At 40.8% G+C, this 15680-nt stretch overlaps 1 protein-coding gene and 1 long non-coding RNA gene across 14 annotated transcripts in view; one reads left to right on the top strand and one right to left on the bottom strand.

The window, feature by feature from the left end:
• SMARCD3 (SWI/SNF related BAF chromatin remodeling complex subunit D3) overlaps positions 1 to 15680 on the bottom strand; it is a 110565-nt gene that overhangs the window by 20648 nt on the left and 74237 nt on the right. For all 13 annotated transcript variants that reach the window (XM_080583430.1, XM_080583429.1, XM_080583427.1 and 10 more), the window contains 4 exons: positions 7845 to 7967; positions 6419 to 6514; positions 5887 to 5988; positions 3852 to 4013 (listed from right to left, as the gene is read on the bottom strand). In XM_080583430.1, the coding sequence (XP_080439556.1) occupies positions 3852 to 4013; positions 5887 to 5988; positions 6419 to 6514; positions 7845 to 7967 (483 nt within the window). The remainder of the gene's footprint in view (positions 1 to 3851; positions 4014 to 5886; positions 5989 to 6418; positions 6515 to 7844; positions 7968 to 15680) is intronic.
• Positions 8356 to 13653, top strand: LOC308191221. Its single transcript, XR_013947818.1, has 2 exons — positions 8356 to 9849; positions 11841 to 13653. It is a non-coding gene; the product is annotated as an uncharacterized lncRNA (long non-coding RNA).

Here is a 15680-nt window from a genome sequence, read left to right on the forward strand (position 1 = left end):
TAGACAGGTGGTTTCATGCACAGTGGACCTACAGCCAGAAATTCCCCCTTAAGACTACAGAGAAGGGAGTGATAGCAGAAACAGAAGAATGGAAGCTTGTCACAGCAAGGACCAGCGGGAGGAAGAGAGACTTCCCCCATTGCTTGAGGTGCCCTTGCAGAACCATTTCACTGCTCTGGGGACTGCAGAAGAAGGACCTGTCACGTGAGGGGAGATGCTGGTATCGACTGAGCCAACTCAGCCTGTTCCACATGTAATGACCAGCCTAACCAAGAAACAGCGAAGGGTGATAGTAGTAGGGGAGTCTCTTCTGGAGGGAGTAGAAGTGTCCATTTGCTGACCTGATCTACTCTCAAGAGTGATTTGTTGCCTACCAGGGGCTCGTATTAGGGATGTTGCCAAGAGACTACCAAACCCTGTACAGCCCACAGACTACTACCCACTGCTGTTATTTCATGTAGGCATCAAGGACACTGTCAAGACCAGCTGAAGGCATATCATGAAGGACTACACAGCCCTTGGAGTATCCATAAGAGGCTCTGGAACACAGGTAGTCTTCTCTTTGATCCTACTGGTTAAAGAAAAGTGCTTTGAAACGACCACGTGAATACTGTGGATCAATGCATTGTTGCAGGACTAGTGATATAAGCAGGGATTTGGCTTTTTAGCCATGGGACTCTTTTTGAGAAACTGGGTCTACTGGGGACTGATGGGGCCTGTCTGTTGGAGGAGGGGAAGATCATCTTTAGTTACAGACTTACCAACTGGTGGAGAGCTTTCAGCTGATTTTGCCGGGGGAGGGAACCTCAGTCTATCCATCATTTATTGGTTCTATGCCAGCATCAGCAATAGAGGTGCATAGCCAAGAAAGGAACCAGAGGTCAATGGGAGAACACCTGAACAGCACCACAAAGGCGTTCCAGACACTTCATCCAATAAAACAGTTTCATTAGGAGCCCAAATTAAATGCCTCTACATGAATTCATGCAGCAAGGAAAATAAACAAGGGTTAGTGGAAGCTTTACTTAAGTCTCAGGGATGTGATATCATTGGCCTCATTGCTGGGATAGATTGTTACAGGTTCTTCAGTAGAGATGGAGGTGAGAGGAAGGAGAGGAGGTGGTGTAGTTCTTTGTGTTTTGGAATGCCTTGACTGCATGGAGCTGGGCAATAGTGATGAAAGTGTTGACTGTCTCTGGGGTAAAAGTCAGTGAAAGGCCAATAAGGCAGATACGATGATTGGAAGCTGTTACAGACAACCCAATCAGGATGAACATGGAGATGAAATAATTTACAAGCAACTAGGAAAAGTCTCACAAACACTAGTCCTTCTTTTCATGAGGGACATCAACTTCTCAGATACGTGCTGGAAATACAGTGCGGCAGAGAGGAAACAGTCTAAGAGATTCCTGGAGCGTGTATGGAAGATAACTTCCTGACACAGGCAGTGAGCGAGCAAACTAGAGAAGGTGCCCCACCTGACCTGTTTACAAACAGGGAGGGACTTGTGAATGATGTGATGGGTGGAGGCTGTCTTGGGCACTGCAATCACAAAATGATGGAGTTTTTTGATCTTTGGTGAAGAAAAGAAGGTGGTTAATAGAACTGCTACCTTGGATTTCCAGAGGGCAGACTTTGGCCTGTTTAGAGACCTGGTTGATAGAGTCCTTTGGGAGGTGATTCTGAAAGGTAAAGGAGTCTAGGAATAAACTTCTTCAGGAATGAAATCTTAAAGGTGCAGGAGTAGGCCATCTCAATGCACCAAAAGTTTAGCCAGTGGGGGAGAAGACCAGCCTGTCTAAAAAGAGAGAGCTTCTTCAGGAATTTGGGAAGAAAATGAGAGTTTATGAACTCTGGAAGAAGGGGCGGGCAATGCAGGAGAACTACAGAACTATCTGTTGTCAAGTTGAGCAGAGAGAAAATTAGCTAAAGACCAACTGGAATTCAATTTGACTACATTTTTTACTTTGCAGTAAAAGACAATAAAAATGCTTTTATAACTGTATCACCAGCAAAAGAAGGATTAATGAGAATCTCCATCCTTTATTGAATGTGAGGAGAAATGTAGCGATGAAAGATGAGGATAAGGCTGAAGTACTCAATGCTTTTTTTGCCTCAGTCTTTATTACTAAGACCCAGGGTACCCATCCCCTGAGTTGGAAGACGGTGACAAGGAGCATGCTGAAGCATCTATAATCCAATGGGAACCTGCAGATGACTTACTACATCACTCGAATGTTCGTAGGTCTATGAGGCCAGATGGGACTCATCCAGGAATACCAAAGGAGCTGGCAGAAGTGCTCACCAAGCTGCTTCCCATAATTTACCAGCAGTCCTGACTAACTGGAGAGGTCCCCGTTTATTGGAGGTTAGCAAATGTGACTCCAAGCTGCTACAAGAAGGGCAGGAAGGAGGATCCAGGGAATTACAGGCCTTCCAAGAAGTCCAATGGCATCCTGACCTGCATCAGAAACAGTGGACCCAGCAGGACTATGGAAGCGATTGTCCCATTGTATACAAGGCACTGGTGAGACCACACCTCAAATACTATGTTCAGTTTTGGGCCCCTCACTACAAGTGTGTTAGGTTGCTAGAAAGCAAGACATGAGGAGCAACTGAGGGAACTGGGGCTGTTTAGTCTGAAGAAGGAGAGGCTGAAGGGAGACCTCATCACTCTAAACAACTACCTGAAAGGAGGGTGCAGCAAGGAGGGTGTCACACTCCTTCCTTAGGTAACAAGAGAGAGGATGCGAGGAAATGGTCTCAAGTTGTGCCAGGGGAGGTTTAGATTGGGTATTAGGTAGAATTTCTTCACTGAAAGGGTGATCAAGCATTGGAACAGGCTACCCAGGGAAGTGATGGAGTATCCATCCCTGGAGGTATTGAAAAGATGTCTGGACATGCCACTAGGGGACGTGGTTTAGTGACGGGACTCTAGGTCAGGCTGATGGTTGGACTTGATGATCTTAAAGGTCTTTTCCAACCTAGGTGATTCTATGATTCTATGTTGCATTTATAACAGTGCAAGATTTTTTTTCCATTGATTTGTCTAATCACTTTGAGAACTATATATATTTTTAGCATCTGTAAAGTCCTTTGGGTTGTTTTTATTTTGCTACCCTCCAGATTTAGTCAATGACCTCTAATTCTTCACCAAAATAAAAAATAATTACTCCTTGTTCACATTTTCCATTCTGCTCATGAGTTTTCAAATCTTTTTAATTCCCCTTTTCCATCTCCTCTTCGGGTTGGCACAAACAAAACTGAGTCTTAATTGGTTATAGATAAATTGAGAATGGAAGTTAAATCATCTAAGCATCAGAGTGAACAGCCCTGTAATTTTGAGAAAAAAAAAATAAGGTTTTAGGATGGAATTTTCACTATATACGAAAAAGACTGCAAGACAGCATGCTGTAATTCTCAAGAACAAAACAAACAAACAAACAAACAAAAACAACCTGCAGGAGAATGACTTATATAATTCAGATGCCTTTGGTTCTATACTCCTAAAAACACCCACAAAATCTCATGATTATTTTGTTGTATTTTGTATTCTCAAATGTGGAAAAAAACAATGCTGCCTTTACATGACAGTGAAACAGTTAGACCCTTTCTTCTTGGAAAGGCTATGACTTTTTTTAGGAGTGATGAACCACCTTGATGTGTTTTTTGACAACACTGCACATGGAGGCGTTTGCTGTATTTGTTACAGTGTCTGTTGAAAGCCATTCAGCATTGAAGAAACTGCAAATTATTAAGGGAAAGCCAAATTCAGTAATTTCTGTCCATCCAAAATCTGCAGATGGATATTATAGATTGCCTTTGAATAGCTGTGTCCAAAAAGGAGTTACCTGCTGGAAGTACTTGTCACAATTAATGTATTCCTTGTCATGGGAGTCTTGCAGCTTATTTGTTTTGATGTACTGCCAGAGAGCCTGGATGATGGCAGATCGGGTCTGTGTGTGTATCCCCAGCAAACGTGCTAATCGTGGGTCCAGTTTAAACTGTGGAGGCTGCAACAGAAAGACAAGAAGAGAGAGATGGCAATGGAGAAAAAAGTAGATGCATGCACTGATAGAGATTTTCAGCTTCAATTCTCTGGGGACTTTATTCCTCAGGTGAAATACCCCATTCAGTGGTAGAGGTTATAGAAATATAAATTGCCCAGATGTGTACCATGGTCATGCTCTGGAACAGCTATGTCTAGCATTTGAAAAAGAAAGAGGGACATTGTACATGTGCTATGCACAAAGACTACCTGAATCACATGCTTTAGATAATGAGTTGCTTGCAGAGTCAGAAAATAATTTTCCCGTTTACTGTTGATGCATAATCTGACTTTAGGAAGCAGGAGATGAAGAAGAATGGTACTTCCTCTGAACTACTGGAGATTAACCACAGATAGGGAGCATGAAGTCAGGATGATGCTTCTGCTGTTCCTAACAATTGAACAGCTGCCTCCCACCAACAAATTCCCTTGGAACTCTGTTTTTCCAGCATGTTCCCAACATTCTGCTGCAAACCAGAAAATTTACCTGACCACAACTACTCAATGGAATATATTTCTTCTGACCTCTGTGGTACAACTCGTCAATTACTCTGTTTTACATCTCTAATTCCTTAGATACCTTAGAGTCTGGTGCCTCTTCAGGTGTACCCATGCTCATGTTTAATATTTGTCACATTCTTCAGCAAGGATTACCTTGTTGGGTGCCTGGACACCCAAAGCCAGATTTATAACAAGACAAGACTTCAGAATAAGAGAACATCTATTTAAAAGCATAAATTTATAATAATGGTGAACATAAACTCTAATGATATTTTCCTAGCCATAAGGATTCTCACTGGCTCTATCAGTATCTCAGTTAGCTCACACACTCCCTAAGATAAGTAAAATTTTCTATAAACATAAAATGTAGTGTCTTTATTCTGGATAGATGCCATTTGCATGGGGCAGGGGGGAAGTGAAAGGCACAAAATGAATTCTTAAAGTTATACAGTAAAAATGTATCTAAGACTGAACTGCCATTGAAAAGGGAGATCCTATCTCTTCACAGCAGTGCATTTTTAACCTTTTCCTTAAGACGGTGACTTTTCCTCTCCTCTCCTCTCCTCTCCTCTCCTCTCCTCTCCTCTCCTCTCCTCTCCTCTCCTCTCCTTTCCTCTCCTTTCCTTTCCTTCCCTTCCCCTTCCTCTCCTCTCCTTTCCTTCCCTTCCCTTCCCCTTCCTCTCCTCTCCTTCCCTTTCCACTTCCCTTTCCCTTTCCTTTTCTGTTTCCATTTCCTTTATTTCCCTTCTCGCAGAATATTGCTAACTCTGAAATTAATCCATTCCCTGACTTTTTGTGTGTTCAGCCCACAAATATTAGTAATACAGTCAAACTAGTACTGACAAAAGAGAGGAAGAAGAAATGCCTGGACTTGAGAATAATGTCAAGTCTATCTCTTCCAGGGCAACCTTTTATACCAGATTATAGTGACAATGTAACCAAAGTTTAATAACCCCAGAAATCTGTGCGGTCTGCTCTGAAAAAAATGCTGCCACAGCTACACAGCTGGTTCAGGCAGCCCCCCCCCCCCCCCCATGTGCATCTTATCTGATTATTTTGTAAGAAGCCTGAGGAGGAAATGCATATTCTTTCTGCAGGTGTTACTAGTCATCATCATGCCAAGGATAACATTTTGCTAGACTACAACAGAAACTTACTTTATGTGTCCCCTTAATATTTTAAATCACCTGGCAGTTTGGTATCATTCTAACCTCTTTCAACCATGTGAAGTTTTGTTTCCAAATATATTATCTTTTGAGGTATGTAAGGGGATGAATTTGCTTTGTTGCTCTATGCCCCAATGGATGTATCTTCCATAGCAAAAGCAACACACTGACCTGGTAATCCAACATGAGGAGTAATGTGCACCGCACACTGACATCACCAGGTCTTTTCACCTGGAAGCCATCAGTCTCCTGAGTTGTGGGAGTTCTGTGCCACTGCCAAAGGAAATAAAATTAACATGGTCAGTCTTTTTTTCATTGGTAGGGGAAACTCTGTATGTGAATCTCGCATAGCGCTCCAAGCAAGAATAAAACAAGTAACAAGACTCCTTAAGATCTTGCAATTAGAAAAACAAACAAATGAGCAAAATCTTCACGATTTCTTGCTCTGCTCTTACAGTACAGCCTGTTGTGATGCTAGTATGCTTTACTTGTCAGGAGAAATGTGCACAAATGTTTTAATCACACACACTCTTCTTCTAAGAGATACCCTACATCACTACTACATCTGTAATTCTGAAACCTTTGAAAACACCTTAAATAAGTCAGTGAATGCAAGGTAACTTAAACAAGGCAGATAACAGGCACATAGCTGTTCATCTGTTATAGTGCTGGGTTTGTATGCAAAGGTGCATTAACTTCTTACCTCCACAAGGTGGTTGTCAGGTCCATAAAGATCTTTGTCCAGTTCAATGACTAGACTCTTAAAAAATGATGAAAACTTCCGTTTCTGTTTGCTGAGCTGTACAATCAAAAGAAACAGAAATGTTTAAGACTGCATATATTACCCCATGTTCTGTGCTTCCTTTTCAAGCTTTCTCTTTCTCTTGAACTTTAACTCCCATATAGATCACAAGAGTGAACAATCTAATTGAGATTTCCCTCTGATAAACGCAGGGAAATATGCAAAAATCTAGAAGTGGTGGAACAGTATGCACTGAAGGAAAGATTTCCCAGACTGTCTTAATGCTATCATAAAGGACTGTCTTTTGATGTGAACAAGGTAACTGTATGCCTTTTATTTTAACAGTTTGTATTTTTTTAATAAATGCTAAATTCTTGTTCTGACTTATCAGATAGCAGTAAGTTTTACAGATTAGTCATACCCTAAGTAAAAGTATTTCCTTTACATTTTGCCTTTTCATTTAATTATCAGTATTCACCATTTACTATGCAGTTCATATTGTCTAAATTAAAAGCTGGGTGGTCTATGTCATATATTCTGACTTTCTGGAGAATACAGTCCACAGCATTTGAATGGATTTCTTACCTAATGCAGAAGATATTTTGGAAGTACATACTTCTTTGATTTAAAATTTGCCAGTAATTGAAGAGCCATGATAAAAATTGGCAAGTTGATCCAATAAAGATTTTTTTTTGCTGTTAAAATCTATGCTCTAATTTCTAATCTGAATTTGTCTAACTTCAGTTTCCAGATGCTGCAGTTTGTTTACCCTTCATTTTCCAGCAAGATTCTGTTCCTGATTCATGTATTGTTATCTCCAGAAAGATAGACATGTCTTAAACGTTTTGCTTTCTCCACACATGTACAATCTCCATCTGTTTATCTTATCAAATACTTTTCTTGTAAAGTCTATTCAAATAGGTGACACCTTTATCAGGAAAGTTCAGCCTTCCCAGAGGAAAGTGAAATCCATCACAGGGGTTTCTGATCACTTAGTTAATAAAACCTTTCTTCCATCCTTGCTTTGTCCATCCATACATCCTCTTGCACTCACCAGATGCAATGGCCTGCTCTAGACCTGACTTATCACTCCTATCGTGGCCTGAATCCTGCCATATCATTCAAGCAGTATTCTCTCCATCTCATCCTACCTGTTCTGTCCTTAAGTCTGCTCTATCTCCTGCTGCCCTCCCCCATCTCTCCCCAACATTCCCACTATGTTTGTATCCTTCACTCCTTCTGTTGGACATGGTGTCTTCCCAGCAAAAACAAGCCAATGCTGCCATTCAGAGATGTCTGAGTTAAAGACCCCAGTAAAGTCCATCATAACCCTACAGGACAATCTCTAGATCCTTGCCAGCCCCACTGAAGCACAGGCGAGTCTTACATCATCCAGGAGCTTCCCCTCCACTCGAAGCTCCCATGATGCGATGCTGCCATCAGAGTCATCAGCGTCAGATTTTGCAGGATTAAATGTGTTGGAGATATAAAGTCTCAGTTTCCGCTTTTGCTGTTACACAAATAGAGAAAAGAAAAGTACATATCCAGGTTAAGTACAGGACCTGAGGCAGCCACATGAAATATCACACTTTTAGTACAAAATCTGCATGTTTAGTACAGTTGGACCAGGTTATATGAGAATTTAAGATTTGGTTATGCATAAGAAAATTCACTGAAGAGCTGAATCTGATAGTTCTTTTCAAAACCAATTGGTAAGATAAACACACTAAGAATTTGCTGTAAGTGGAGAAAGGCAGGAGTTTGCAGGGCCAGGCCCCTGAGGGCTATATAACCTGTACTTCTGGTTTAGATATTTGAGAAATCATTCTAAGAAAAGCACCACACGATGCCCTTTCTTTCTGGATACTAGCTAGACTGATAAAATTCAGCTGCACACCTTTTGCTATGTGAGTGTCTTTCACAGCTGTATCAGTTCAGATTTGTAAATGGCATTCACAAATCCAGCTAATGCTTCATATTACATGCTCTGCGCATCTCCGTCCATCTCAATTCCACCGTCATGTAGAGCTTGGTATGGTTTTCCACACCCTCTTGCCCCCACGTTGACATTGACACATCCCTGCTTCCTAACCTTCCCTTTTAACTCTCTTTCACTCGAATCAAACAGATCGCAGCCCCAACGTGCTGTGAGACCCGTGTGGAGGAAGGCACTGTGCTTCACCTCTAAGCCAGGTGCTCAAGTCTTTGAGAGAGAGAATCATGCCTACCTACTGTCATTTTTACAGCTTATCTAAGAGAGTTTCCCAGTCACTGTACTGTCTTATGGCTACCTTATTCTTCAGTGCCCTTCTCTCCCAAGCACTATGTGGAAAACTTGGCCACGGATTGATGCATGGATTCCAGAAGAGGTATCACCAAAATTCACTTGAGATTCTAATCTCAAATATCTGTCTATAATATAATAGCAAAAAGGCTGAAGTCATCAAATTAATGCAGTCAAAACAACCTTCACCTAACACAAAAAAGGAGCAGTCTTGTAAAGCTCTCACACATACACACACGCACACAGAGGTAGACACACACAAAGAGGTACAGGAGAGATGTAAGTCTATAGAACAGAAGATGCAAATTATATATGTGAGGTCAGAGAACTGTAAATCTGATACAGCACAGAGGAATATGGGAGTGCCCTGGTTCCAGTTAGGACAGAGTTAATTTTTCCTCATAGTAGCTGGTAGGGTGCTATGTTTTGGATTAGGATGAGAAGAGCGCTGATAACATGCTGATGTTTTAATTGTTGCAGAGCAGTGTTTACACCAGGCCAAGGACTTTTCGGCTTCTCGCTCTGTCCTGCCAGCGAGCAGGCTGGGGGTGCAGCAGGAGCTGGGAGGGGACAGACCCAGGACAGCTGACCCAAACTGGCCAAAGGGGTATTCCATACCATCTGGCGTCATGCTAAACAATATATAGGGGTGGCTAGCAGGACTGGGGGGACCAGCTGCTTGGGGATAGGCTGGGCATCGGTCAGCGGGTGGTGAGCAATTGCATTGTGCATCACTTGTTTCTTACACATTATTATTATTAATACTATTATCATTATCACTATTATTATTATTGTTATTATTATATTCCTGTCTTAATAAGCTGTCTTTATCTCAACTCACCGGCTTCACTTTCCCGTTTCTCTCCCCCATCCCAGAGAGGGAGGGGGGAGGGTGAGCGAACGGCTGTGTGGTGTTTAGCTGCCGGCCGGGTTAAACCACAACAGGGAGGCAGGGCTGTATGGCCCACATGGAACAAGAAAATGACTACAAATCTAGAGACCACAGTGACAGAAAGGTTTGATTAAAACGGAGCGTCAATAGTATGCAGCAAGAGAGAACAGGATTTTCAGAAGTGCCAAGAGTCTAGAAAATGACGGATTGACACAGGTAAGAACAGGCAGGTAGGTTTAAAAAAATCCTGGAAATCCATATTCTTTCTGCATCCTTTCCTACAGGATTTCTGTTGCTGAAGTACTCTTACACTATATAAAATGTTTTTTTTTTTTTTTTTTTTTTAAATAGCCCAGAATCTTCCTTTGCTGTGAAGGACTAGTGAAAGACTTCACATTTCTAAATTCACAATTCTTCATATTAACCTGCAAATTTTATGTTTTTCTTAAATTTTATCCCCACCTGGATTATTTGTAAAACTGTACCTATGTACATAAGCAGTTTTTTTTTTTTTTCCTTAATAGTTCCTTCTGGATGCTCTACCGATATTTCAGTTTTATATCATGGATTCTATTTCCTCTTCTTTTGATTTCCAATTTTCTCCATTACTTCTTTTACTCTGGCAACTCACCCTCTCCTCATACCTCTCCATGTCCGGGTAGGAACTGTATCTGTTTCCTCAAAAGCCTGACATCTCATCATCCTCTGCAATAACATTCTTGTTCACATCTGAGTATTTTAGATGTCTTCCTTTCTCCTGGCTTTCAGGTTCTAGGTTCCTTAGTTCACCTGAGTTAGTAATAATGCCTAATTCCGCTATAAAATACAAAAATCTCTCCTTCAATACTTTCCACTGTTATCATTTCTCTTTCAAGTCACGCACAAGTCAGGTGCAGCTTATATTTCAGGACTGGTCTCCTGCTGTGTTCCCAGTACTTTCTCTGCTCTGCCAAAGTCAGAGTCAGCTTATCATTTATTTCTCCTACATCTCTCTCTTCAATTTACGGTCTTTCCTTCTATGCAACAAGTTCTCTTTCTCAAGTTTAACAACATAATCCTTTCCTCACTGTAACCCCGATAAGTCAGTCCACTTCTTCTACACTGCCATCAGAAAGGAACTTAGAATAATTATGAATAAAAATCCTAAGTAATGGCTATCTTTAAAGTTGTAGGCACTACTGCCAACCAGTAAATGTGGTGGAAAGCTGAGCCTTTAGTCTCTACTAAGCAAAGATATTCCATCTGATAAGCAAAATGTGTAACCCGTACCCTGTGGGTTGTCTTCAGCGTTTGATCAAAAAGATACTGCAAATTTGCAACACTACTAAAACAGTGATTATCTCTTATATGCAACACAGAGAAATATCCTTGATCCTGACTCATAACAAACACCTAAGGAATCAAACAGAGCAACTGCACAGCTGCAATAGAACACCAACAGCAAAGGGGCTTTAAATTTAATTTAAAAAATTGTTAGAACCTGAAGTGGCATAAGGGATCATAAAGAAAGAAAACTCACATTTTTGGTGTGTTTTTTTTTTAAATACTTTTAAAAATTAAAATAATAATAATAATTTCTTCAGGCTTGCCCTTAGTCTAGCAACTCTCAGTGACTTGCTGGGTTGCAGAAAACTCTGTAGAGTCACTTCTGAGGAGACGCAGAGAATTCTATCTATCTTTTTATTCTCTAAGATCCAGCTGTGTTTCTGCTACTGCTTTCTGTCTCAAGCGTCTCCAAATTTCTGCGTGTGCTTCAGCCTTCTTCTATGTGGCAGCTCTTTACCCTTTTTCCTCTCTGACTACCCTCCCCTGCAATCCATATGGAACAATCTCCCCCTCCCTCTGAGGGCTCTAGCAGGCCAAATTCACCTTAGGACATGGCAAACACCATCTTTCCTCTGTGCAGCTGTGCTACCACCCTTTAAAGAGAATTTACATAATGAACTGCAAACATGTGTCAGCCATGACAATTGCCACAATCAGAAACTCTAGACCTGACCTGCAGAATGCAGCCAGATCTGCCAAAGACGTTCTGGTAAGCAGCCTAAAAAAATGCGAAAAAGGTATTTGGGCAATTAACATTGCTTGAACAGCCAAACACATCCCTCTCTGTGCAGCACTGTACTGACTTGGAAATGTTCCAGCCTCCACAAGTACCTCTCTGAGGCTGCAGCCAACATGTTCACCTCCTGTTTGTTACTTTACAGGTTACTGCTCCATCTTTCCCTTCTTTCTGCCCTTCTCAGAATTCCCTCTACCACCTCCTCCGTATTCATGTCTAGCATTGCCAGTACCATTGGCCCTTCATAAAAGCTACTTGGAAGAGCTCTTCTCAAGAAATTCTGAGGCGACTATCTTGGCACAATACCTTCAAGTTTGAGGAACTAGACAAAGACACCTGAACTTGTCCTGCATACGTTTATCACCAACAGTGGTAATACTTATACTTTGAGCAGTGGCACGTAAAGGAAATACATTCAGAAATCTCTAGCAAAACATCAGAATCATAGCCCTACAAAGATGTTATTTGGATCAGTAGGTTCCTTCTCCTCTGTCACGACTTTCTCCTGCCAATTCTGAGGCACTACTGTCTCACCTGATGAAGCAAGATCCTTTTATACTTTTATAAACAAAGGTTTAGTATGAATCCTTCCTGAGGAATCTACCCAATGAGCTAAGACTTCAGTGCTTACAGCAATACTGCTATCATAAGGATGTCCAGTCTTGGAAGAAAACTGAATTCAAGAAAGAAGAATATGAAGACGGCACAGGCTGGGGTTCTACAGACACTGTACAGATCATAATGTCTGCTATGTTCAAGACACGGACCCAGAATCATTGCACTCAAATTCACTTCTTGACAGTACTCTGAGGTTCCACAATAATGTCAAATGCAAATCCAGAAGGCTCTGAGAATGACATATTCTTCCATCTCCAGCTAAGCAACTCCATCTCATCCAGGCAAGAAATGATCCTATGTCAGTTATGTACAATTGGTTATTTTGCAGTTTAAATACAGCAGTGCAATATTCTTGGGCAAGAAGCTCCTTTCCTTCCTACAGAAGGGAATTCTGCAGGCATTCCAAGCAATGCATATTCTGCCAAAGACCTAAAATCTATCCTTCCCTCTGTATGGAGGCTTCTCAGAGAACAGAAAAAAAACCAACAACTGTGGCCTTGTTCTTTACAGGTAGGACTCTCAGTACTTTGTAACAAAAACTAGAGGGAAAACATACTGCTGTAGAGCAAGAAGAAAGCATCACATTTCATCTCTTCAAACACACTGAAGTTTTACCATCCACAAAGACAAAGCTAAACGAGAAGGGAACTTCATGTAGACTTGATCAATGTTATGAATCAAATAACCTCTTGACCAAAAATCAATAAATGCTTAATCTGCTTATTCTTTTAAGATACACATCTTTTAACATACTTTTTTGACTTGTATTCAGCAAAATGAATTTAAATTGCAGTCATATTAAAAAGAAAAAACAACTCTCAAAAGCATTGTATTTTACTTACAATTTCTCCTTGTGAAAAAGAAAAGGAAAAAAAGAGCCACCAGTGACAGAAGATTGGTCAGCCATGAACTGCTGCAAAGGTCTCACCTGTGACAGCAGCACAACTGGCAGGAGAGCTCGTGGAATTAAACAGATCTAAACAAGAGGCTGACAGAAATGCTGGAGCAGCAGGACTACAGCTTCTTCTCTGTCTTAACACACTCATAAGCAGGCTATCTATTGTTGACTGAATTAGAGAAATCTGGCTGCCAAGCCCCTGGGTAGTACTGTCTTGAGTTCTATGCACATCTTAAGCTTGAATTTCCATGTACCTCAACACAGCATTAAAAAATCTGTATTTCTTTCTTTGCATATAGACTGTTTGGTGGCCTCACAAACTTTTTAAGAAGCAAAAAAACCAAAAAAAAACAGTGGAAGATAAAGTAGCATGGAGAGTTGAAGTCAGATGAGACAAAAAGAACAATGGCCAATATTTACAAGTGTTCTTCAACAACAAAAACTCCAAAAGGGTAAAAAAAAATATTATTGAGGAATAAAATGGAAAATATTATGACCAATAGCCTGCAAAAGCAATTACAGCAGCTTATTTTGCAGTTGCCTACTGTACTCGCTGAGGAAGAGAAGCACAATGTGTATCCTGGCAGGTGATAAGAATGACCAGGTGTACAGAAAAACTCTTTCTGTACAGTGATTGGGAAGACTTAATTTTTTCACCTAAAAAAAGAATATTGAACCTGAAAGATATATTTGAAATACAGGCTGATCTGAAGAAGAAGATTAGATGTTTGCATTTTCCTTATCCCGCAACACAGAACAGCAGAACACATTAAATTATGCCAAAAGACAGTAAATTCAAATCTGGCTGATGGAGGAACGTTTCATGATAGCTATACAAAGCCTAATGAACTGTAATTAAGCTGCAGAACTGTCACATGAACATAGATTTAAAACTTCCAGATTTTTAAGCCAGAAGACTTTGTCTAGTTGAATTTCTTGTGCAACAGACTCTCATCATCCATCGAACAGGACAGCTCTCTTTAAAGGACATCCAGTGTTGACTTAAAGACTTGACATAATGAAAAATCTATTATGTCTCTGATATCTTGCTCTAACGGTCATAAATATACTCACTTATCAGTCTCAACCGGTCTATTTTTGAACTAACAGATGTTGGACTGAAGACAAAGCTTTTTGGAAAAAGAAAAGGAAAAGAAAAAGAAAAAGAAAAAAAGAGAAGGAGAAAAAGAGAAAAAGAAAAAAGAGAAAAAGGAAAAAAAAAAAGAGAAAATGAGAATGTGAGAGAAAGGGAAGGTGCTGGAGTGGCTTTGTATGTACAGATCCCAAGAATATCCAGTCATACCAGTATATGAAAATTTTAAAAGAGACATCAAACCTTTTTGTGTCTTAATACAAACTGATCTCTGATTACTGAAATTTAGGTGGAGCTGTTACCTACAGTTGCAGGGTTTCTGGCACCTTCCTTTGAAGTATTTAGCACTGGCACAAGTTGGCCAGAGAGGCTGTGGAGTCTCCTCCTTGGAGATATTCAAAAGCTGTTTGGACATGGTTCTGGGCAACCTGCTCTAGGTGGTCCTGTTTGAGCAGGGGAGGGAGCTGGACAAGATGACCTCCAGAGGGCCCTTCCAACCTCTCCCACTCTGTGATTCTATGACTGGTCACTACTAGTAAGGAGCTTGGATCCACACCAGCCTTATAATTCCTGTTGTCACTGTAGCTGAGAGAAGAGGGGTGAGTAAGAAAGATTTAAGCATGTTCTCATCAAATACTTCAGTTAGCATGTGATGGATTTAGAATGCACGCACGCTTTGCCTTTTTTTGGAGAATGATAAGCTTTTTACCCCAGTGGCTTGATTCAGTCCTAACTAGTTGAAAGTATAGAATGGTAAGGCTGTGGGCACAGTTTCTGACAGTGTATAATTACCCAGTCAAGAATCCAATCAGTAATGCAATAACACATATTGGTGTGGTACCGTTGGCAACACAGTCCTCTCAATAACAACGTGTAAGAATCACCAGATGAGACTAAGGAAGACAACTGGGAACTCTTTGGGACAAATTTAGGGGTACCCAAAAGGCGGTGGATTCACCCAAAACCCTCTGACTCCAAGGCGACCCTCAAAGATTGGGTGATTGAAGATCAAAATACATGTTAAGGCTAGGGATGGGAAGACAACCACAAGCCATAAGCCAACTTTTCCAATGTATGACCACCTACTACTCAAGAGGATCTGTTACCAGACTGATCTTCTCACACTAGGGAAACTGTACGCTCTTTAGCTTTTTTTAATTTGAAAATTGGTTGATGAGTAAAGATGAAATTGCCATAAATTCTGTTTTGCCTACAATGTATTTCTACTTTAAATGTCTTGTACAGATATTTCTCTTAAAGTGTTCTAACATACCTTATCAAAACCAATGTAGTACTTGATGGAGTACACCAATGAGCCCTAGGGTCACTGAGCTGAGGGCAACAGTGAAGTCTGGGTGACACGTCATTATCATGCA

The sequence above is a fragment of the Anser brachyrhynchus genome (genome assembly GCF_964034855.1).
Source record: "Anser brachyrhynchus genome assembly, chromosome: 2".
NCBI classification, from domain to species: Eukaryota; Metazoa; Chordata; class Aves; order Anseriformes; family Anatidae; genus Anser; species Anser brachyrhynchus.